The sequence below is a fragment of the Motacilla alba genome, chromosome 1, assembly GCF_015832195.1.
Source record: "Motacilla alba alba isolate MOTALB_02 chromosome 1, Motacilla_alba_V1.0_pri, whole genome shotgun sequence".
NCBI lineage: Eukaryota > Metazoa > Chordata > Aves > Passeriformes > Motacillidae > Motacilla > Motacilla alba.
In genome coordinates this window covers 113,174,919-113,200,988 of record NC_052016.1, presented here as the reverse complement: position 1 = coordinate 113,200,988, position 26,070 = coordinate 113,174,919, and the positions used below count along the sequence as shown (strand labels likewise).

Genomic DNA, 26,070 nt, shown 5'->3' with positions numbered 1-26,070 from the left:
ACGCAAAAATACATAAAGAGAGAAAAAGAAGGCTTTAAAATATATATGCTCTTTTAAATATCTTAACCATAACCTTTTAGGATTTGATTAAATTAGGAAAAAGAGTGAAAGGAAAATCAGTTGACATGTTGTCACTGAGCTGTAACCATAAACTTTTCCTTAGTGCAGTTGAAAGTTTCTGACTCATGCATTGTCCCTTCAGTAAACTGTGTTAGCACCTTCATGGACAGTCTCAGCTACAAAATAGTTGGATTAATGCAATCTCAAGGTTAAAAGTTTTAAGAAGGGAGTTTAGGCTACCTTGAAAACACTTTTTTTAAATTTTTTTTTTTAATTTTATTTTAGAGATTAAAACTTCTGTTATCACCCTGTTTACTAGATTTTTTATTTTTCCTAAGTGAAGACCCTTGTTGGGAGCCCACTTTAATGTCATGCTCCTGCCTTTGGAACTTGAAAGCTGAAAATGTCAAGAACAAAATTTGAAGATATTTTCCCTGTTTAAAGTGGAACATGTAAAAGTGTCTGCATGCAGTTTTGGTCAGGTTGCATCTGGTTTGATAGAAAAAAAAAGGTGCATACATGCTAAAGTAGGTAATTTGATGTTCTGAACTGCGTAACAGAACTGCTTCAGAGAAATAAAGAGAACTTTTTTTTGATAATTTCTCCCTTTCCAACCAAATGATCCTGTTTGAACACATTTATAAAAAAGCAGAAGATAATCCTGACATTCAGTAAATTTGCTTAAACTGACTAAAAACCCCTCGCTGCTGTTATCATTGCTGCTTCTGACATTTCACAAGCTCTCTATTTTTCAATGTGTCTCTCCCACAATGGTCCTCAGAGCCCACAACAACAGGGCTTGAACTGCTTGGCATATCTAACTATTATCATTGACAAAAAGACAGCAAAATTAACAGCAAAATGCAAACTTCTGCCTCAGTCAGATAAATATTTCCTGGTGTAAGGTTTTCCTGAATGGTTGGTTTATATTTTTTTATTCATATCTTGGTAGGAAAAAAATGTCAAAAACACTTTTAGCTTTTCTTCTTTTTTTGTTTTTGTTTGTTTGCTTGAGGTTTTGTTGTGGTTTTGCTTGATGTTTTTTCCATATGCTGATAGCATGTATACCCTTTATCCATTTATACTAGCTTTCAAATATTTCACTTTTTACAAACTAGAATGCAGTTAAGTCATTAACTATGTGAGATTTTCAGCAAAGCTTTTTCCTAATGTTTAACTAGATGAGTCTAGCCCAGGAATTGATATAATAGTAAACCAAAATATTTCAGAACAGTGAGGTTATAAATTTCTCAACAAAAAAAAAACTCTTAAAAAATTCATTTGTTTAAATGTAACTTTTTGCAATAAATAGTTCAAACAGAAAAAAAGCCTTTTGAATTTTCATTTTTTTTCAAAAGAACCCAAGTTTTTTTTTTTTAAAGGATAATCCAAGCTCTTATATATGTATATATATATATATATATATATATACATATATATATATATACACACACACACATAGATATATAGATGATATATAGATATAGATATAGATATAGATATTTAAAAATTAGATGGCATTAGGGAAGTAAATTTTGAATTTACAGTTTTAATTATTCTCATGGGAGACTGTTGCCCATATTATGTTAAACTAATCGTAGAATATATCAAAGAAAAAGTGTCCAATTAAAACACATTATCAAAAAAGAAAAGGTACCATTTTGTTTAAAGACAGTTGACGTAAGCATATAAACTTTAAATTCTTCATATAATGAAAAAAATATGTTTGTGTTGCAGAGTGAATAGAGCATTTACATGTAATCTGTAGAAATGAAAATTCTCAGTATTCTTTCAATTCAATTTCCATCCTGAAAGGAGTCACTGATTGCTAATTATTGCATCTTATTTTAGTTAATTTATTTATACATCTACTGATTAACCTAGTTAAGGATGGCTTTTGTCATTAACAACGTCAATTTCCATGGAAAATTTTTATGGCAATACAGTGTTATAAATGCATCAGCATTCCTCTGTCCCTGATGGGGAGCTGCATTATGTTACCACCTTAGAAATAATGTACCAAAAGTATTCAATTAAATTTTTTCTTGAATCTGTGCAGGGAAGGGTGAGAAAGAAGAAATCCCCAATTCACTATGTAGTAGTTAATTTAATTTTATCAAAATAATGCCCTAGATAAAAACAGGTATTCACTGTGTATTTGGTCACAAGCAATGTTTTGGGTTGGATACAATTTAAGAAAATTCACTTTATTCAGATGACAGGGAAAGTCTCTTGGATTCCTGTACAAACTTACCTTTTAGGTCCATTCATATTGTGCTGGAAATTATTCCTTTTTTGTTTAATTGTTTGTGGGTTTTTTTGTTTTGTTTTGTTTTTGTTTGATTGTCTATTTCTCTTTTCTAACATCAAGCCTACTTAGCTAAAAATAATCCAACAATAGCTTTATTTTTCTGGGTGAATTTTGGCATATTAAATTACAGCCTTGTGCAGAACCAGGAGACACATTGAAAAAGTGGGGAGGACAGAGGCTAACTAGCTTGTGAGGTTTTTAAAATAATTATTTCATATTTTGTGAATTTTTGATCCAAATCCAAATCCATATTGTGGAATCACACTTGTCTTCTTTAGCAACATGATATGAACCAACTGGTTACTAAAATCAGACACTTTTGAGTCAGGATAATATATTCTTTGTTTCCTTGAGGGGGGCAGGTATTGGACAGTGTTGGTGTGAAAAACACTGTAACCTGAAAAGTGAAACTGAAAAGACTTGGAAGCTACCAATAAAAAGTCCCAGAATATAATTTTAAAAAGAAATTTACATTTAACAGATATGATATATTTCTATCATAAATACATAACTTCTGCATAACTCTATAATTAAAAATATAGTTACCCAACGTTTCAGGATTTCTAATATATAAGGAACAATGTTAATTCAATCCTTCCTGAACAGGTCTGCGTTAGTGTTTTCAGGTTTGTGTTTTTGTTATTATTACAAGGAGGGTCTCATGTTATCAGGGATTTGTAAGTTTGATTTGGTTAGCATGTTGAGGGTAAGAAGAAGAATATTGTGGAACGCAGTTCCTTGGTCATTGTGTTCTTCATTCCCATGCCTTGCCTCCCCTGGCCTCCTGCTCATCGCCTGCTTTTTTCTCTCTGGCTCATGCTGCTGCCAGACCAAAGAGTGGCTCAGAGCTGAAAACACTCTTTTTCTTCTTAAAGCTCCAAGCTTTGCAAGACACACTCTTTTGAAGAGTGTATTTAACATAATATTTTATCTGGAGAGGTTGTTTCCAGAGAAGCCATTTATAGTGGGGTCACATATCTACATAAAAGCCTTTTGAACAGGAGAAAAGCTTGAATGTAATTAGCATTTTTTATCCCTGCAACAGGATTAAGTAATTGATTGCAAAGTTGGAAGTGAAGTAGCAAGCAGAGAACATAAAGTCCAGAAACTAATCTTTCTTTCCTCATCTCTGTTTTTGTACTTCATTCCTTAGCTCTCCCATGCTTTTTTCTATGAAAAATATTTGAGAAATTAAAATTGCCTTCAATTTTTATCCCGTCCTTCTATCTTGTGTGTTTCTGGTTACTATTCAGTGAAATAAACAGATATGTCTGATTTTGCCTTAGCAAGCCTCACTTCAGCCATATCAGTCACCCCTTAGAGAAACTCCTCCCTGCAGTCACATCCTGGTCTGATGTTGTTTCATGAAGCTAAGCAAGATAATGACACAACAGGTTTGTGATCCCATGACATTAGTTTTAACTGCTGTGTGTAGAAGAGCCCACTATGCCTCATATTTCTGTCACCCAGCAGTGCTGGAGCCAAATGAATAAGATGTGTCTTAGATATGTCTTGGGAGCTGGGTACACCTCTAGTTAGATACTGCATTTAGGTGTTCTGTTTAAGAACTGAACTCCAGTAACTCTTTCAACACAAATACACTGCTGTTGCTGAGGTCTTCCTCAGAAGTGTGCCCAGCACTGCTCCACAGGGGAAGATTTGGAGGTGAAGCACCACCGCTGACTTTTCAGTACATCATGTGCACCAGGAGCTGCACACATCCCTGTAAAGTAGGTGTGACCTCCCAGAGCATTCCCTGACACAAACACATAATCTCTTTCATTTCCAACTCCAGCTGGAGGACTGCGAGGTGACAAGGACAGAAATGTGGCGGGAGAGCAGGGATTGCCCCAGCTCCCCAGCAGCTGGTGACCTGCTAAAGAAATCCTGGACTGCCCCAAGCTCCTAGCTCATTGCTCTGTCTTCACTTTGGGAATGGGAATATCACCCATTCCACTTCTCCAGTGTCCACCAACACTTTTATTTTCCAAGTAAGGGACAAACACACCATCCCAAATACATTTTGGAGGACTAACCTTTTCTGGCAGTGTCTAAACTGGTGACAAAATGTGGCTACCCCAAGTCTCAGGTGAGTAGGATTCTCCTAGCTTTGACAGCTATCTAAGTGAACCTTGGCATTATTCCAACATTAAAATATTCTGCATCTCTGCAAGGTATGAACTGACCCCCAGAAATGAACACTAGCTTTCCTCAGGGAAGCATAGACCTTTGAAGGTTATCCAGCAGGACTAAGACATTAAATCTAAGAGCAGAAAAACACAGTTTTCATGTTAGGGAAATATCAATTTTTTTCAGTTGTTCCAGTTCTCACAGGTTTTTCACAGGCTTTTAAACAACAAATTAATATATTCTTGTATCTTCTTGATATAAGGCTAAGTACTGTAACATCACACAGACATCTGTGTGATGAAAGTGATATTTTCATCATCTGTGTCTGAAAGTGATGTTTTCAAGTTAACTCTTTTATATTCACCAATAGCTATTTAGTCTTCTGAAAAGTATTTTTTCAAATCCAGCTCTTTTGAAACTATTTGATATGTTTCTCAGAACTATGAGAAATCAAAACTGAGATTAATTCTAAAACTCATAGACAAAAAACCTCTAGCTAGCCATTAATAATTGGACTCTTCTTGAAATAGTCTCACCATGCATTGTATTTAGTAGGACAACATCAAAGCCCAGAAAGGTTCTGCCTTATGCTTTTGTTTTTTTCCTTTTTTTCATCAAAAATATCTCAGTAAGCAACATTAGTTAAAAAACAAATATGCAGTCACTTTGTTCTCTGTTCCCTAGTCTTGTGTTCAAAGAACATAAAATCATTTAGGATTGGCATACAGGAAAGATTTTCTAAATCACTGTATCAGAAACAATACCTTCAGAACAACAGAAAGTAGCTCTAGAAGGAAACATGCTACACATCTCCTTTTCAATACAATAATTTCTAAAAAAACCTGTATATCAGCATGTCAGAAATTTACCTGGATAGCCTGAATCATTCAAAGTAATAGTCTACTAATATCAAAGAAAATATGAGTTATTCTCTGGCCGCTATTATCCATAAGCTGGTAATCCCCATAAAATGCTCTGCCAATGACTGTCAGAATTAATTTGCAAGCCTTCTGCTTTTTCTGATGTTGTGTTGCAGAATGTACTGAGCTTTTCTTGCAGTATTTTTTTCTGTGAGATTTATATATATTTTTTCCGATGAGATTTGTTCCCACCAGATTGGTTTCCATTTTCTCCTGTAGCCAACATGCTAGAAAATCTATCAATAGGTTACTGTTCTGACACCAAAGCATAATTCCAGTGTAACACACTGTTTGTTTCTTACAAGTTGCCCTCATTGCCAATCCACAAAAGAGATGAATTGCTGTATCCTAAAAAAATCTAGTAACTCATGCACTCAGTTTTGGAGCCTTCATTACCTCTGCAGCAGTAGGAGGTCGCAAAAGTGACCAATTATACCCACCATCCACTAGACTAGAAGAAGTGAAACAAAATGCTTTCTTCATGCATCAATTTCTCTTCATTCATCTATGCATAAACATCCATACATTCAGAATTATCAGATGCCATTATGATAACACTACTGTTTGCTGGATGATTTCCCCAGAAAAACCTTGTAATTATGGAATATCTTTGCTGCCAACAAGCACAGTTCTTCTGAGCAGAACTTCAATCACAAAATCCCAATGAATCAGATACTCTGGTCACTGTTGACTTTCAGCAAGATAAAACCCAGTATCAGTCACCAAAAGCTTAGCATTCAGTATTAATTATTAAGATTTTTTTGTCAACAACAATCTTGTCAGTGATATGCCGCACATCTCTGCATGGAATCAACATGTGCCTAATGTCTTTTCAATTAAATTATTAATGTCAACATGCCATCACATTACCATCATACATCAAAACATCAAATTCCTTCATACAATTTGAACAGAGGTTGTGTTTGCTACTTACCTAACTGGGTCTCCTGAATTGTTAGCTTACTCTCCAAGGGGTGTAAAAGCTTTGGTGGTTTATCTGTTAGTGGTGCTAGAAAAGAAAGAAATTCACATATGTAGTGTTCTGATTAGTATTGGATAGACTTAGACTTGGTTTTATACCTATTATTTCAAGAAGGCTTTGGTTTTCTTTTGTTTTATTAATGTTCATGCCTTCAGTAGCTGTAAATGTTTTTGCTTAGACAGTAAATATAGCACCAAAATTAAAGGCCCTTGTATTAGAAAAGTAATTTCTTTAAACCCCCACAAAAACAAACAAACAAACAAAAGAAAACCCACCAAAAAAACAACCAAGCAATAAAACAAAAATTATAGCAAAACCCCCAAACCAACCAGCCAAGAAAAACCCCAAATCAAAAACACACGGACATTGTAATTTTCCCCTTTTTAAATATTATCCAGAATTTCAGTTTGCTGTGATGTTTAATTACTTTTCTATAAGGTATAGGCAATAAAAGATAAATAACATAAGTTACTGTAAAACAGTTTAGAATATTTGATGAAAATTTTATTTGAAAAGATATTCCCAACACTGAAACTTTACAAAGTGGAGTACTAGATAAGTTTTCAAAATCCAAGGAATGGATATTATGAATTAATGTCAAGGTTCCTAATACGATGGCTTCTCTTTTCCCTCTGGTCTACTCTGAAATAATATTAGTAGACTTTATGCAATAATGGAATAGAATGATTTTTGCAGTGGTCAAAGACCTTCTGAAGGTTGTTGAAGTGTGTTCAAACCATGCATGTATATAAATCATCCTGTTCTGCTAAATACAACATCTGCCTACTTGATTCATAGAAGTGACATTGATTATTACTACTACTTTTTGATTGATTGTTATTACTACTTTTGTTGTTGTTAGCAAGTGTACTTTTTACTATGTCTGAGAGATGAGTGCATGGCATATTAAACAAAAAGAATGATTTTTTCCCCCTTTTAATACTGGTAGTAAATATGGGAAATTTCCAACTTTTCTAGTCACCTGCAACATTTTGATATTCTGCTCTTCAGCATCAATTCATACTTCAGTTTTTAACACAGATTATGGGCTGTCGCAGATTTAAAATACATTTGACATTTTGATATAGCTCTAGAATATTTGTTCCCTTCAACTTGTCAAAATCAATGCTCCTTTTCTTACTGACACACACATACCCATATGTGTATGGGCTTAATCTACTAAACACACTCGTCTCCTGTCAGTGGAATAGCAGGAGAGTTTATTTGCATTCTCTTCATTATGTTTCCTCTGGTCTTTTAGAAAATTATCAACGTTCTTTAAAAGATACAGCCTTAATTTCAACTTTGCAACAATTACAGAATGGAACCATTATCAACTCGTGTGTCTGCTTTACAGAGATTATCATTTATACGATAAAAGTGTGAACCCACTCAGTTGATATCAGAGGTGTTAACCCATCAGACCTAGCAATGAATCAAAATTCAGTGGAGTGGTAACACACGTATATTTGGTCCAAAAACCTTCTCTCAGTTCATTCTTCTTACAGCTCCTAGTCTCTATGGGAAATCACTCTGCACTATGGGCTTTGGAGAGAGCTGAAAGATTTTTGGCATCATCTCTGGCTTGCTACTTTTCTTTACACCAATGTTAATTCTTTTTGTCTGTTTTTCTCTATTTCTTTTTCTTAAAGGCTAAAGTGGGTGGAAGGGAAAAGGATTCAAAATATATTTTCTTCTTAAACTGTAAAATTAGTCATTCCCATTTCTTAACTTCTCTGTAAAGGCTCACAATTCATCAGCACATTGCCATTTTTTAAACATCCACTACGAATTTAAATTTAATTTTCCATTTCTGTCATTCTCAATTCAATTACTATTCATCAGATAATGTCTTCTGAGTCACTGTTTTTCTAAATCTGTTTTGAAACTGTGAGCAAAGTTGCCTCATTTTAAGTAAAGATATAGTAACTTGTGGAGTTAATCTGAATGCAATGAATAAGTAGATTAGAAACCAGCATTTTTATCAATTTAAGCAAAGATCAACATTACTTTTATGATCCTGTATCTCAGGTCTCTAAGAAGATTTCTACTTTTAAATGGAAAGGCCCAGAATGTGGAGATGAGTTATCCTTCAACAGAAGTATGAAGTTGTTATAAAATTAATATCCAGTTTAATTTATTAGATTTCATACAGAATTGAAAAAATAAAATGCTACTGAAAACAATAAATTAGACACATAACTGATGCATCAGAATCACAGGAGCATGTAAATGGAAGGATCCTTTGGAAGCTGAGTGACCCAGCCTCCTGTTGGAAGCAGGTCCAATTGAGCATGTTGTCAGGACCTCATCTAGACACATTTTGAACATCTCTGTGGGTGCAGATTTTACCACTTTGGGTGTTCCAGCTGCCAGCCACCCAGTGACCCTGTGCTGGACTTGGTTCAGTACATCGGTCTTTTTGAACAACAAAAAGCTGAAAATTTCTGAGTGTCCCAGGCGTGGCCTCACAGACACTGCAGGACAGGGAAGGATCACCCTCCTGGACACGCTGGCTAAAGTCTTGCCAAGAGCTGTGCAGTTGGGATTCACCAACTCATGCTCAATTTTTTGTCCTCCTGGGCTGACAGGACCGTTCATGCAAAGCGTTTTCCCACTCAGTCCCAGGTTCTGCTCTGCTGCATGGGATTATTCTACTTCCAGACCAAGACATTGCCTTTGCCTTTATTAGACTCCATTATTTTCTCCAACTTTTCAAGGCTTCCTGAAGGAGCATCTCTGTTCTCTACTTTGTCACCCATTCCTCCTATTTTGCTTAGAGAGCACTCTGTCCCATCCCCCAGGAGCACAAAACCTCCCTAATCCATAGTAAAGCAAAGACTCAATAGAAGTTCATTGTGTCATATGCTTATTTAAAAGTGTTTGTAACCAGTAAGAGTTTATATTTAGTAAGAAATGTAACTCTAAAAATTCTAAGCTGGGGAAAGTGTCCCAGCATTGCATTCCTTTAGATGTCTACCAGCCTCACACTGTTTTACGCCTGTCCTATAACAATCACATTTCCCAGGGCTGACTCCTTCACCTGTCCAGAAAAGTAAAAATATCCTTGGGTACTCTGCATTCCAAAGCTTTAGACTGTAGAGAAATACTGTAAATATGAGTATTGAGTTTGAGGAAAGGAATTTTAATTACTATATGTGCTTAAATATCAAATTTTCCAAGGTGACCTGAAACTTTTCCTCAGTCAAACAGGGATTTTAGTGTCTGTTATTTGATCCATTTCTTAGCCTGGAAACGTATGTAAGTTCGTTCTGGCATATTCATTCCAGTGGACTGATGCAGACATGAGAATTTTTCTGGCAGCCTCTACACCTCTCAAGTGTACACTCTCCATTATGGAGAGTAAACATTAATAGACAACACAGAGTTACTGCAACCTTCATTTAGTTTAGAAACACTGGAGTAGATCTATGTATCTCCTATAAACTTTTTCATAACCTTAAAATCATGGGGAATGACTTCTTAACTAAACCATTGAGAGTCTGTTCAAAATCAATATTATTTTCAGACAGATATGTTGAGCTACACTTATCTACTAAATTGAACAGCAAAAGCATAATTTAATTCTTTCTTTCTAAAATTTTACTAAATAGCAAGAACCCAACAAAATTTATAAAATTCACAACTACATCTGGTCTCTTAAATAAGTTAAATACCTTTTATGCTTTTTTTTATAAATAGATGCACAAAGGCAATAATTTTCATGTCCTACAAAAATATCTATGATTTGAAAGTACTTCCTGTTCTGTACTGTATGCAAAGAACAAAAATCCTTTGAATATGTTTAAAAATATAAAGAGAAGATCCTCTTCCCACCAGGTAGTGCTTATCAACATGGCTGTCACACAGGAGGAACAGAGTGCTTGGGTTCCTATTCTTGCATGAGGGAATTCTCAAGTCTCTTGGCAAGAATCTTAGTTCCTGGATATTATTATCTACTCACGCATGGATTCACTTCTCCCTCCTCCCTCCTGTTTTTTTTTCTTTCTCTTTCCTTCTCACTTTGTCTTTTTTTGCTTTTGTTTTTCAACACCCTTGCACTACCCCTCCCCCCAGCACTGTCCACCCCCACCACTTTAAAATCAAGAAATCATTTTAATCAAAATTGGTATATTCCTCTTTAAAAACAATGGGGATTGATAGGTCAGTGCCTTTTAAAGGAAAGCTATTTGATCATAAATCAAATTTACAGCTCATCTTATGTTTGACTTCTGAACCATCATTGATGAATGGTTTGAAAACAAATATGTGTCAAACTTGAAGTAAACTAAAGCTAAAAAAATAAAAAGGTGAAGTAACCAATTCTGAAGATTTATTAAAAATTAATATACAACTTCAGAAATACCAGTCAGCTGCAGACATATTGATCCTGCTCAGAGAAAAAGTGGATAAATTCACATTCCGTGTCTATCAGATTGGATGTACATTTAAAATATATTGAACAATTTTTCTTGCGGTAATGAAAGTGAGAGCCACCACAATCAGTCACCCTGCTGGAAACCAGCCAGAAGATAATATTTTTACATCAGCCACTGACTTCCATGCTCCTCTTCCTACGCTGCTGCTTTAGCTTCAGATGAATGTGGTCGCATGATAGGTACATACGCTTGCTCTGTGCAAAACACCATCATTTGGAGAGACCAGCCAACTGTTAGATTTTAACACATGCAATGAAGAAATCTTAATTCAACCTGTATATCAAATTGGCACTAATCTCGGCATCAAAATGGGGCTGCCTCAAAATGCACAAACTTTATAATAGAAAAATTGTAGTTCCGAAGATCTAGGTTTTATGAAGAGCTCTCAGATTCTCTCTTGAAAATAAATACAAAAGGTTTTGACTTCTTACAGGAAGACAGGTTTTGTGGAATTGTCTGAAAATCAGAAAGCCAGTTTATTGTCTGGACATTTCATTCCAGGCAAAAAATTCACAGGGATAGTTGCCTTACTTGTCCAGTCTGAGTTATATATATTTTAGAGCTTTTCTGGTTCAAATGTTTTATTGAAGTAAAAATTACATTCTGAGGATGAAAATCCTTCTGATCTTTCTGAGATTTGAGATAACGCAATGAGATTAAACCTCTTATGTTTATGAACTTAGATCATTTTTAGAAAAAATGACTGACTTGTCCCTGGAAGATATTGTAACTGTAGCACAGGATTAAATAGGGGGAAGATTTCATTGCTATGCAAAGGAAAAATATTCCTATACTTGGAAATCAAAGGACATCAGAGACATGGAATTCTTTTCATGAAGTCTGTGCTGTTTCTTTGAATTTAACCCACAGTTCAAAAAGACTCCATCTCTTGGTTTGTGTTTAAAAACTTAGGAGAATTCATCATTTCCATGTACTTTCTTGCTAATTTTCTGAGCTTGTGTTTATTTATCTCCTATATTTGTTGTGCCAATTTTGTCATAGACAGACAATTGTGAAGACAAGGTACTTCTGTCAGGGGAGGGATAGCTCAGGAGGATATAGAGGAGGTCTGACAGACTGCAAAGCTGAACAAGTTACCCATGGAATCCGTGGCTGCCCCACCCCTGGAAATGTTCAAGAACTGGCTGGATGGGGCCCTGAGCAACCTGGTCTAGTGGAAGGTGACCCTGTCCATGGCAGAAGGACTGAAACCAGATAACGTCTGAAGTCCCTTCCAACCCAAACCATTCTACAATTCTGCAGCAGAGCCAGCGCTGCTGCCAGCTCCACGTGTGCCCAGAGCTGTCCTGGGCCTGGCTGTGAAATGCATGGGGTGCACTCACCCTTCCAACTATCTCATCTGAACATTTATTTAAGCATTGTCAAGCATGGTTATCTTATGCCAACACCAGTGGAGAAGGTTTGAATCTAGAGTAAAACAATGGGTTTGGGTTCTGATTGCTATGTTAAAGTGTCATGAGAGGGCTCTGAAAATAAAGTGCTGTCATTGGAAAGCCCTCAGTTATGAAAGTTGACCTCGATGGCCATATTCAGAAATCATAAGTAACTGTAATAGTAGAAGGAAAAACTATAGCTTTCCAGTTGATAATTGCAGTGCCTTGAAAAACTCTGACGTATACTTTTATATTTCGTTTCTTTGTTTTAATAAAAATGTCTGTAAAAGAAAATGCAGTAATGCAGTAGCAGTAGTCTACAGTAGATTGCAATAAAATTAATTATGTCCAGCCTGAAGCTACAGTCTTGAAACATTAATCTACACAGTCACTTTCCAGATGAGTATTGATACTGAGAACTCTGAGATTCCTAAGAGTAAATGTGAGCTGAGCAAAAAAAGTAATGCAATGCAAGGATGCTGGTTTTTGTCCTTATTTCTCCATACATAGATACAGTCCTATGTATTCAGGCCTATCAATAGAGACATCAATGCCTTCTAAAAACTAAATATATGGCAAAGTCTTTCATAAGAAGGAATTTCTTTATACCTGCTTGAGACTTAACAACCTTAAATCTCCGCTCTCAGTTACATTCAGATTGGTTTTCATTCACAAGGGCATCATTTAAAGTCACATATGCCATGAATTGCAGAGCAGCCCTGTAAGGATATTCTGCCTCGCTGTGTGCATGCTGAATCAAGCAGTTCAAACTGAGGGCAGATACATATAAGGACACTGAAGTTATGTGTGCAAAGCCATAGGCATATGACTGTAAATGAGCTGTCTAATGTGACTTCATTTCCACTATGACTGACTCAAGATCAGCTTTTATCTTCTGAAATGTTCCCATAAATCTTGCATTGCAAGACAAAAATGTCTCTCCTTTCAGTTTATGTCTTTCTCATTGTCTTCTCCTTACCACACATTAAAAAAAACTCCAAAAAAACAAAACAACTATTCCCCACCCTTACTGCTTTCGGCATATAAATGAAAATGGTTTTTTTATTTTTTACACCTAATCATTTCTTCTGATGTTTTTCACAATAATCTTTAGTTTTTTCAATAAACTTTTTTTTTTTCAAAAATAAAAACCTTTATTGTTCTTTGAATAGAATATCAGCCCTTCCTAAAAGAAAGTGCAGAAACATCTAAACTTGCATTCAATAGAGATTGCAAAGGTTTTCTTGATGCATATGGAGAAGAGATATCACTAAAATGAAATCTAAAAGATGGGAAGAATATTTCCAAGAAGCCTTTTAAAATGTTTTAAGCCTGTGAGTCCCCTGAGATTAACAACACAGTAAATACTGGAGAAGAGCAAATGCAGCCAGATGTTGGGGTTTTCATTATCTGCTCATCTCTAATTGAATCTGATGTGACACTTGTGCTCTCGCTATGACTTCAGAGGAGATGTTGGTTTTCTTGATCACACAGTGGCATTTCCCAGAGATCATCTCCATGGAAAAAGTACAAATAATCAAAAGATTGCCATGGCAGATATTAATGCAGTCTCGAAACACAAAAAGAACAAAAGAATATATCTAGTTAAACATTTGAGTGAAATATCAGCCTAATATCTTGAGATGCTCTTGGTCTCTTTCCATGTGGCAGATTTGGGATTGATATATTGATCTTATGAAGAAAAAGGGAAGGAATAAAGCAAAGCTTTAATTCGAAAAGATTTTTTTTTTTAAATTATGGTGACAGGATTCCCCATGTCCCACAAAAAAACCCCAAACAAAAGAGAGACCTGTAGTACAGAAAGCCAAATACAAATATTGAAGTATCTAAAATATCCAAAATATTTTTTCTCTTTTGCCTGCAGTTTCTCTACACTACATCACTGTTTTTGTACAAAACTGATTCCTAAATCAAGATAATGGAAATGAGATTTCCTGTGTAGGTTTATGAAAAGGATGTTGTGCTAAAGCCTGGTCTACCTACATGGTCTGTTAAATGTTTTCCTTCGCTTGTGTCTTAGAGGTATCAGATCATCTGGGAAAAAAAAAAAAATAAAGAATGTTGTTGCCACAAAAAGTCAGATTATATATTGTCAGAGCATTTTTTGAAAATAAAATCTCTTGTTAGAAAAATAATTAAATGTTGTATCAAGGAGCATTTCCACCAGCAACTCCTCTGATGTTTCAGCTTAATGAAGCAGCTCACTGGTGTGTCATTCAGCAGCAATGCAGTCAGAGCCTGTAAGGGAATCTGCTCCTGTGTCTACATGTTGGCTCTCGACATTGCTCAGAAGAGTCTTTAGGGAAGTGGTGTGTTTATAACTCTTAGATAAGGATTATGAAACAAATAGAAACTCACAGAGGATTCTTAACAATGAGGCACCTGAAAAGATGCCATATTCATTAAGCAAAACAGATTTATATAAATAATAATGATTTAGGCAAACTTAATAAAAAAATCCTTTTGAAATTTAGCAACAGTTTCCTTTAATATTTTTTTTTTTTGCCTATTGTTTGTGTACCCTGTCTCAGATTTAGAGTTCAAACCTAAGGAATGGGATGTGTTTTAGAATAATTTTTCTAGAATCATTATTCTAGAATCTTTTCCAGAAGAAACGTGGAAAAGATTTTAAGATTGTCAATCCAACTGCTAATCCAACACTGTGCAATCCAATAAACCATGTCCCCAGGTGCCACATCTACAGGTCTTTTAAGTCCCTTCTCTTCCAATGCCTGTTCTCTGGACTCACTCCAGCCCCTCAAAGCCTTTCTTGGAGTGAGAGGCCCAAAACTGGACACAGGATTTGAGCTGTGGCCTCACCAGTGCCCAGTACAGGGGACAATCCCTGCCCTGGTCCTGCTGCCACACTATTGCTGGCCCAGGCCAGGTGCCATTGGCCTCCCTGGCCCCCTGGGCACACCTGGATCATGTCCAGCTGCTGTTCATCAGTGTCTCCAGGTTTTTTTCCACCAGGAAGATTTTTCAGCCACAATTTGAAGTACCTCATTGAAGGCAGCATCAGCAGAAGAATGATTTTAGGAAATGAATGGTAATACTGGGAAACTTGTTCCTGCCTTGCTTTTATTATTTCTTCCTTTTTTTGGAGTTAGGGCAGATAGTTCTTGGATATACTCTAGCTCATGATATTTGCAGACAAATTCTAGATACTCTATTTTTTTTAATAATTATATCTGATATCAATCTGCTGATAATGCTGACATTTCAAAGTAAGATTTCTCAGCCTCTGAGGAGGCCTTGTAAAGAGAAGACGACCCTGTGCACCCTGAGCGCTTCAAGTCTTCCAGTGAGCTGACTTTTAAAGGCCTTGCAATTAAAGATTTTACATATTTCATATAGTTTTCTCTTTCAGAATTTGTATTCAACCTTTTAATTGTGTTGCTCTATTTAAAAATCATGTGATTTAAGAGGTGACCTGCTCTCATGCTCTCTGTTCAGTTTCTGTCTTAGACCTGTAAGATTAGAACAATTACTTTGTTCTCCAAGTAATTTCAGTGATTTAGTCTTCTGAATCTGTCTTTGCTCTGCTAGGAATTTGGACATACTGTCATTTCTTGTGACCTAAAAACTGAAAAAAAAAATAGACTTTCATGAAGAATAAGAAGACTTTTTATTTTCTTTTTATACTTCTCATTGAGTGCACATGTTTTTTCTGTCCTCTAGGCAGCTTTTTTTCATCTGCTCCATTGAGACAAGGGCTTTGCTTCTAAGTTGGGAGATTTTGGACTGTAAGAAAGCTAATATCACTCCTAATCTTCAGAGTATCTTGGCAGCATAGGCTGGCCAGCTTTCCCTTGATCCCTAAGAAGGTGATGGAACAAACAGTCCTGAAAACCATTACCAAGATTATTAAGAACAAGATGATGATTGAGAATAGTCAGCATGGATTTACAAAAGTAAAATTGTGCTTAGCCCACCTGAGGGCCTTTGGTGATGAGATGATGGGCTCAGTGGGCCTGCAGAGAGCAGCTGATGCTGTTTATCTTGACTTAAGGAAGGCTTGAAAATCTTTGGTCTCACTGACCAAACTCAATGGATTTTGTATGTGGATAGGGAGATGGGTTGAAAACTGAGTGAATTGCTGGACCAAGGGGACTGCAATGAGCAGCAGAAAGCTTTTGGGGCAGCCTGTACCACTAGGATCAGTGCTGGTGGAGCATTCCTTCAGTGATCTGGATAATGGAACACAAAACTGGGAAGAATGGTCGACGACCAGCAGGGCTGCTGCCGCTCAGGGGGAACTTGAGGCTAGAGAAATAGTCTGACTGACAGGAGCCTCATGAAAATCAACAAGGTGAATTTCCAAGTCCTGTCCCAGGGGAGCAATACACCCAAACTTCAATACAGGCCTGGAGCTGAGCAGCTGAAAATCAGATTGTCATGGAAGGACCTTGGATTCACAAGTTAGCTGTGAGCCAGCACTGAGCTCCTGCAGCAGTGAAGACCAGCAGCACCCTGGGCTGCATCAAGCACAGCAAGGCCAGCAGGTTGAAGGAGATCCTTCCCCTTTACTCAGCTGTGATGAGACACATCTGGAGTGTTGGGCCCGGCTCTGGACTCTCCCACACAAGAGAGATATCGACATACAAGGATTAGGGCAGTGAAGGGCCACAGTGATGACTAAGGGATTGCAGCATTTCAGACAAGAAGAGACCAGGAGAAGTGAGACATCTCAGCCTGAAGAAGTGATTCCTCAAAGGGATCTTGTCCATGTCTAAAAAATCATGATGGCTGAAGTCAAGATAACAGAATCATACTCTTCTCAGGGTAAGGGACAGGATAAGAGGCAATGGCACAGGAAAAAAAAAAAAAACAAAACAAAACAACAAAACACAGGAAATTCCACTTAAACATAAGAAAATATTATTCACTTCATAGGTGGTAACTCACAGGAACAGGTTGCCCAGAGACACTTTACTGTCTCCATTATTGGAGATTTAAAACCAACTGGACATAACCCTCAGCAGCCCACGCTCTCTGTCCCTATTCTGAGCAGATGCTTTCTAGCAGGCCTCCACCCTTTATATAATTTTTAGCAAATATTTGTACTGTACAATCAGGTTTAGAAAGCCGGGAGAATTCCCCGTGTATCCTGAGTACTCGGTGTCTGTGCAGCAGGTGGGATGGGGGATGTGCCATGCAAATTGCACTGTAGAGCTCCAGCTGATCATACAGATGTTGTGCCTGGCTCTACACTGTGTGTACAGATCCTTCCATTGTAGCAGCAGGCACCCTGGCACAGAGGACTTTAGGTTTGCATTATCTCCATACAAATCTTTTCTGGTTCTCAACATGGTAGGAAATCAAAGTCTACCATAGGACACGAAAACCAAAAAATGTTACACAGTCCATGTAAGGAGAGGGAGAAGAACATGCCTGAGAACAATAATATCTGACACATATTGTCCGTTTAATGTGCCAAGCTTTAAATAAAGCTCTGTCTACAAACCCAGTATGGCAGATGTTATATTAGCACATATCATACGGTTACTTGGCAACAAACAGAGATTAGACATCATAAACATTTGGTCTGCAGAAATGTTACCAGAACGGGTGATTACACAACCATATTTAATGTTTGGTGCATAAAAATATCCACCCTAGTTGTGTGTATACTAACTGTGTGTAAAGTAAACTCCAAACTTTTTCAGCAATGGGCCTAGTTAAATAGGTTAGAATTTTCTAATCTCCTTCAGAGTTTGTCCACAAGGCACTATTCAGTCATATGGAGGATTCCCATTAGAAAGGACATATAAGGACATCGTCTGTGATAAAATAATCTATTTCAAAGTTCAGTATTGTGTGCTGGTGAGAAAGGGAAGGGTGCACTGCTAACAAATCCATGCTGCTTCAAGTGTTTGAGCTCCATGCCGCTGCACAGTACTTACTGCAACACGTCACCAGGAATTCAGGAGCTTTCATCCAGTTTCCAAAAATGGTGTAGATACTTAGGAGCCCAACTGTCATGTCAGTCCTCAAAAACTTGTTATGGATCCCCTTTGTTTAATTCCTATGCTTTTGTAAATCCTACTCGGTGCCATAATCCTTGTGCAAGTCTAGGAGCAGGAATCTAAATCCCCATAAAACAAGTGACTTGCCTGTAAAGTCTTTTTTTTAGAAAATGCAATTTTCTGACAAGTTACACTCTTTCCAAATGGATAAGAAATCTGGAATGCAGAGTCTGTGTAGAAAGTAGCACCACAACCCATTTTGCATACAAATACTCTTGGCTTCTGTTTGTATGGCTGACTTTTCTCTGAATGCTCAAAATATATGACATGCCATGCTTGTGAAAACAGAAAATTAGCTGTCACCTCAAGTACAAGATAACAAAAACCTCCAAACTTGTGTGGAACCATAAAATGGTTCTGTAATGGAACCATAAATGGATCTGTAACACTCTTACAGAAAATTGTTTTTACAAGGAACTAGAGAAAGAAAAAGATCAAATCAGAAGTACATCAATTTTTGCAAATGACAAATAAAAATTACAGAGAGAATAGGAAAAATTTGTTTCCATGAGAAAATACTCATTCTTATATTGATTGAGGGATTGTTCCTCAGAAATATTTCATCCTTGTGTTCCATTTTGATAGCAAAGAACAAATTTTCTTTCCACAAACAGTTGTGTGTCGTAGCTATTATATTACATGATTCTGGGTCTTTTAAGGAGAGAAAAAGGCAAGTAAAAGTTATTACCCAGCAGTGACAGCCATATCTTTTCTATGTAGTGCACTGACTGGGAATAGTCTGTCCAAAAGTCTGACATCTCCATTAAATTCTTTTAGATTTTTATTAATAAAAACAGTCCTATTAATATTTAGGCAATAAAGATTAGTACACAAGGCCTCCACAGACAGGACAGCAAGCTATGGTATCAGAGGAAGACAAAAAAAGATCTTCTAAGTCAAATGAACAACAGATGATACCTTCTGCTCCTACATTCCATTCATAGAGCCATGATGGGTTGGAAGGAATCTCTAGGATCATCTATTTCTACCCCCCCTTCAACACAGCACAGGCTCCTTCCACTAGACCAAGCTGCTCAGAGCTGCATCCAGCTTGACTCGGAGCCCTTCTGGGAACAGGGCATCCACAACTTCTCTGGGCAACCTGCTCCAGTGTCTTACCACCCCCACAGGAAACATAACGAGGTCTATATTTTAATTACTAAAATATGCAGATGGATTTTCATGATTAGATGGAACTTCAAAATCACTGGCTGTCACATTACCATTGTACCCCACAGATATCTGGCATTTAGGAGAACCAGACAGACTTGTCTTATGTGTAAAGAGTCAAAAGACTTGTCACAGTCTTGTCAACCATAATGAAAAGTTCTAACATTTTCTTTCTGAATTACATCTCTGCTATACCTAATTACAATATTGGCTGTTTTCTTCCATGCTACTTCATCCAGAGAGGATCCAGATATTATTGCCTCTGTCAGAGGTTTAATTTATCAGTAACATTTGTTAGTGGCACACATGGAGTATGTCTCTGGTGTTGTATCATACACAATACAGGTAAGATGTCATAGGATTTACGATTGCAAATGGGTTTCACCAGGACTTCAAAAGCTACCACGAGTCCTTTTCATGCCTGATTCATAATATATAATCCTGGGCAGAAACGCTGAAAGTAGCTGATTGGTTCAGAAAAAAATATAATGACACCATTTAAAAAAAAAAAAAAAAAAGTAACTATTATCCCTTTTTTTTAAGCCATTTGAGAAATGCTATGTTTATGATATTCTTCTCTGCTTTCTTCCCTTCTGTTCAGTTTTCCTTTTTGTTTAATAAATCCAGGTAATCTCACGGTAGTTGTTCAGAGCTGATTACTGGTGGACATGCAGTAACAGATGTAACAGGGAATGGTACCTCAGCTAGGATGGTGGCAAGCTTGGTAGGCTCTAGGGTGCTAATTTAAATTAGTCATTGAGTGAAATAATCACAGATTGCTAATGCAGAGCCCACCACAATGGAGGTTTAAAAGAATGAAAAAGCACCCCAAAAAAAGGAAACTTGAGGGTACCTTCTGTGTTAGGACTGTGCATCATGTGTATTCAGAGCTAAAAATTAAGAGAAAGGAAAGAAAATCACTCCCAAATTTTATTGCTTTGCTACTTATTCTGATAGAAATGAATTTATCAAGTGTTGGTGGGGTCCCAAACCTATTTCATATGTGTATCTTTATCCTTCATGCATATTTTAAAAATATTTATCAATATGCTACAGATTAGGTATTCTTCATCCAGAGTAGTGATAAATTTGAACTTAATATATTTTACTTATGACAGCAACAGAAATATAAATAATTAAAATAATAAAAATTATGCTGAGCCAGATACATTTTTCTGGGATTTCTTTCTGAGAGTAGAATTGACTTTAAAGTACCAGGGAGATTCAAACTAGCAGAAATCAACAAGCAAGAAATTGAAACAATTTTGGGGGTAGAAGAACTCTGGAGCCATTACATAGTCAAATTCCAGGGGAAGACTTCATACTAGGGAGCAAATGTGGAAGGAAAATGATTCTCAGTGAATAAACGTTCCTTGATATATTCATATTGGCTTTGCTCCTACTTTCTTATTTTTTAAAGAGAAAGGCAGGAAAGGAGAAGATTTACCCTTGGTACATATTTCAAATCAAACCAAACCATATTCACCAGAGAGCAAAAAAAAACAATGCAAGGAAAAGTAAAAAAAAAATAAAGAGTATATAGAAAATCATGATAGAAAATTGTCATGTGTTATGTTGGGCAGATTTTAAAAAAATATTTCATAAACAAATATTGTAAAGATATTAAAAACAGACTGCATGAAATAAATATTTTTGAAAAGAGTCACTGAAAAATTGTAAATTTTTCAATATCAGGGGCCCTATTCAAAAATGAATCAGAATACCTCATCAGCATGTGGGTATTTCAAAGAGTTTCTAAGTGTGCACTCACTGTGTGAAATATCAGAATCACAGCTAGGTGAGACTGCAAAGAACTGCAACCTGGAGATCATCTGGTCCAAAACCCCTGCTCAAAACAGGGCAAAATTACCAGTTCCTGCTCTAGGAACCTTCAACAAAAATGTTTGTTATATTAATAAATTTTAATCTCCCTTTTCATCTTGCTTATTTTCTTTGATAAAGATGCTTTGGATGAAGAAAGGAAGAAGAATGACACTTTGGATGAAGAAATTGCTCTAGTTCCAATCCACTTCTGCTTTGCCCATGAGAGAACAGCCTTATGCTGGAGCTCTGACACAGGAACTCACGAGAGTGTGAAACTCTTCCAAACTCTTCTGAAACAGGTTTTTCACTGCTAAACTTTTTGCAAAGAAAATAAGGGCCAATTTCTCTGCCAAGTGTTGTCATTTTTTGTAAAAAACAGACTTACTAAAAGCTGCCTGCAAGTGATAGCCAAGTTATTAATAGCTGAGCATTGGCAGCAGACTTAAGAACATTTAAAATATGTTTTTAATCTCAAGAATTATTTCATACTATAGATTTTATTGATCAGCCTTAGAAAATGTTACTTTGATGTTAAAAAAAAATCAGATATTCTGAAATAATTTCTATGCATGCTAGCACTTTTATTATTGCAAATGCACCTTAAGATGCACTTAGCAAGATGATTTTACCTCCTTAATAAGCATTCTACTCTTGTACTCCTGCATAAACCATTGTCTGTGTGCAAATATGTTTTAACTTCTGCATTTCCCATCCTTCCCAGATATTTAAGTAGGTTTAATGTGCATTTCTTGTGTTTTGGACATATGCAAATGGAAAAAGACAGGAATTGAATATGAAAAACATAGATGGGTGGCTATATATTGGATGGCTATATATTGGATGGCTATATTATTTCAAAATAAGTGAGAAATTTTTGATGGTCAGATGGGATTAACAACAAAAATGTCAGATTTCTGTAATTCTGGGATGGCAAAGAGTTGGAACAATAAGTAGAGATATAAACACTGTCCTCTGAAGTAAGTAGGGCATTCATGGAAATATAATAGGCTGTCTATTATCTTCTGTCTATAAGCAGAAAAAAGTGCTGGTTTTGAGACAATTACAATGGGCAAAACCCACACTGTCCTTCCTGTTGGCAATTATTTGGTTATAAATAAAGTATTAAACTAATTATGTCAACAAAGTAACGTCTCAAATAATTCATTTTTCTTAAAGATTTTCCTGCTGTTCAGCACTTTTGTCCATATTAGACATTCAATCATTGAACTTCTCAGCAGAAATAATTTCAACAGATTTTTAAATTGTACCTGTATTCAGGACCCACAGCTCTCTAGAGATGTAGATGACTTGGACTAAAATCATGAGCAGTGATTACAACTTCCCCACAGATTTAGAGAGGGCAAGCTCTGCCTCTGGTGGTTGGTCCAATCTGAGACCAGGCTCACAATGTGCCAGCTGGAGCAAAAGCAGTAATATGATCTTCTGTTTTATTTGTAGTTAACAGATCCACTGAGCAAACTAATTCGTCATCATGGACCTCCTCTAAAATTGGTTGTTTCACTAAGAATGGAAGTTTTTTTTATTTTTTTAAATTTTATTTGGTAGGCATCACTGGCTTAGATAGATTGACAAAAAAAAATCCTTGCATAATAAATGAAAAATAAATTAATAATTCTATATTAGAATGAAGAAAAAAAAACATCAAGAGATCCCTGGTTCCCCAAACTGTAAACAATACAGGATATAAAACTTTAACAAAAAAGAAAAAGCTCACAGTGTGGAAAATGAGAATATAGGAAACACTATAGGTTTTATCCACAAATTTCTGTATCTTCTCATTCAAGTAATTAACATGATTAAGTACAGTTTTCCCATCTGATTTAATTAGCTGTAATCATACCAAACTGTTTTAAGTTGGGCATTCAAGATATATGACACATCTTTTCAAATACGTGTACTCTTATTGTGAAAATGAATTTAATAGTAGCACTCACTAGCCCAAGGCAATTACAATTACAAGAACTGCTTGTTTAGTAAAAGGTCACAATCTGATGTCTTGAATTTGCCTGAAATAGCCTTGTCACTCCACATATTCTAACAGTGAAAGCATATTTTCAACAACCATGATTTATTAATTTAACTTTAGAACTGATTCCATGTTCTTCTGAATATTTTAACGACAAAAATTTAAAATATATATTCTTGACAGAAATGATGGATTAAACTTTTAAACTGCTTTTTATTTTTTTTTATTCAAACACTTTATACATTTAACTATAGGCATACTGCTGAATAAAGTATGCCAGTTTTATGAAACACCAACGCTCTGACCATGATAATTCCTTAATGCTGCGTGAATCACTGAGAACTTTTTTAATGACCCTTTCCAAATTACATTAATCCTCAAGTTTCTTCCCACTGTCTCCTGATTAATTCACTTGCATTTTGCTGGAGGCAGCATGCATGAAGTCTTTGCCTTCAGCTGGGTGGCTGGGGAGGATGCTTTCGGTAAAGTTCACATCACATCAATCAAGAATGAGTGCTCTTCCTCTGCCCAGCCATTCTGTGTCGGTGACCTGGTTCCTGAAGCCACAACTCTTTTGCAGAAACCCTTTTTCTTACCCTTTTCCTTTTGCAGAAACCCTTTTTCTTACCTGCACTGCAACACACTAGAGCTGCAGAGAATGCAGTGTAATTAGTCACTTTAATTTCTGCTGCTAGCAGTTTGTCCAGCAGCATTTGGGGAGAGGGAGTGGAGTAGTATAGAAGTGAAGAGAAATCTTAGGATAGATATTTAGGAAAATGAATACTTTTTGAGCATCCTGTATTCAGAATGACAAATTATCCTCACAAATAAGCAGAAGAAAGTGAATACAATTAGACAATTTACAAATCAAATTAGAAAATTCCTAATTTACTGAATTATAATTCCATTGTCTTGAATAACCTGCCTCAGAGAGTGACCTGTGTCATTGTTTCATGTGTTTCACCTCCTACTTCATCTTTCTTTCCAGACATATAATGAGTATATTGAATACCACCTGCTTTCCTATGAAATCCTGTATCCTTTCTTTTTATGAAAACACACAAGCTTCATTTTCCTTTGGAAAAACAATTCATTACTAACTGAAACACCTCTCTAGCTTGAAATCTAAATCTATTTAGGATTTAATATGTAAAATTATTTATCTCGTGAACCAGACAAACAGCAAAATATATTAAGCCCCACAATTTAAAGTTTCCCAGCTATTGACCAAATATGTCCCCTAGGAATTTTCATACAAAGGTATAGGCTTTTTCAGCAGCAAAATTAACCTGGGGTTTTGTTTACACTTATATTTTCTGAAACAGGATCAAGTTGCCATTAAACTAATATAAGTATCTAGATTTCTTTGTGATTGAAGTATTTATTGATTCACAGGCAGACACATTGCAACTAATAATAGCCTTCTACCTCCCTCTATGCTTTCCTCCAAATAAAATTATAATCAGGAAAATTATTCAATCTTCTTATAAAAATTGGCAATGACATATGAATGCATTATTACTTCCACAAAAAAAAATCACCTTTTTTTCACAGCATATATTCTTCTGCATAAGAATCTATAATCTCTATTTTACCTAAAAATATATGCTAAGTTCATGCATGACTTATAAAACCTTATTTTGAAAGTATTTATCTCATTTAGACACCTGGGACAAACAGTGATTGGTGTCAATGTGCTTCTCATTCATAAATGTGTGTATAGGGCTGTGTAAGCAACAGCAAGTTCGTGAGCAATACAGGAACATCAGAATAAAACTACATCAAGTAAGTTATTTATTCAATTTCTTCATGTAATATTCGAAGATCTAGTCTCATCTGGAATTGCTGCAAGGGGAACAAGTCAAAACTTTATTTGTTTGAATTAAAACCAGTTGCAGTCTGTCTATATTTGCAACTTTTCCTTAGTCATATGCACTTTATTAATCTCAACATGCACAAGAATGTACATTAAGCTTGCATGTCTGTTTAGTCTTTCAAGTTAAGCAGCAATTGAAGATGTGATTTCTCTAACTTCATGAGGCAATTAATCTAAGCGCAAAGAAGTCCTCTCCAAACAAATTTTTGGTACAGAGAATATTATCAGATTAACCTCCCTTTCTAAGTAGACAGATTACAATCTTGAACACGAGGCTTCCTTTCTTCTGTTGCTCAGAGAAGAGAGACAAAACTGCCACTTATGAATTTTGTCTTTTCTTCTTGGAGGGGGGAGGGAGCAAGCTAAAAGCCTCCTGCCTAATAAAGTTGTCTCTTTCACTGAAATGCGAAAGCTTATCAGAGTGCTGCTTGTCGGTATTAAAACTTTGAACCTAATTTCGTAGGTATTATGGATAGAAATGTCAAATGCAAATGTAAAAGTAAGTCAGAGCAAGTAAAGAACAGAACAACAAACAAAGGAGATCAAAATCTTAATGCGCTTCCTGTTCGACATAAAACCCAATTCCATGTTAACATTGATACTCACAGCAATGGCAGTGATGGAAAATGTCACCAGCACATCCACAAAAAGTTCTTGGGGCACTCAGTTGTAGGTACTTTCATCTGCTTTTTTAATAACCAAGTGATTATATAAGGGAAAGGACTTGTGAATTGCTAACATCAGCAAGTATCCCTACCTGGTGTGCAGCGAGTGTGTTGGGAACAGGTGTTTTCAGTTTTTCTTAAAGTTGTATAGATAATTAAAAACCAGAAAAATATATTTTAAAACCAAAATATATTAGGTAGACTTCAGGAGGTCAGTTACTTAAATGTAAGCCCTGTTTTTTCTTTAAAGAGACCCTATCTG

General features: G+C 36.1%; 1 protein-coding gene across 7 annotated transcripts in view; it reads right to left on the bottom strand.

Moving 5' to 3' along the window:
- The window catches only part of IL1RAPL1 (interleukin 1 receptor accessory protein like 1), a 687,863-nt gene that overhangs the window by 162,247 nt on the left and 499,546 nt on the right, over nucleotides 1-26,070 (bottom strand). For all 7 annotated transcript variants that reach the window (XM_038131495.1, XM_038131526.1, XM_038131505.1 and 4 more), the window contains one exon: nucleotides 6,356-6,430. In XM_038131495.1, the coding sequence (XP_037987423.1) occupies nucleotides 6,356-6,430 (75 nt within the window). The remainder of the gene's footprint in view (nucleotides 1-6,355; nucleotides 6,431-26,070) is intronic.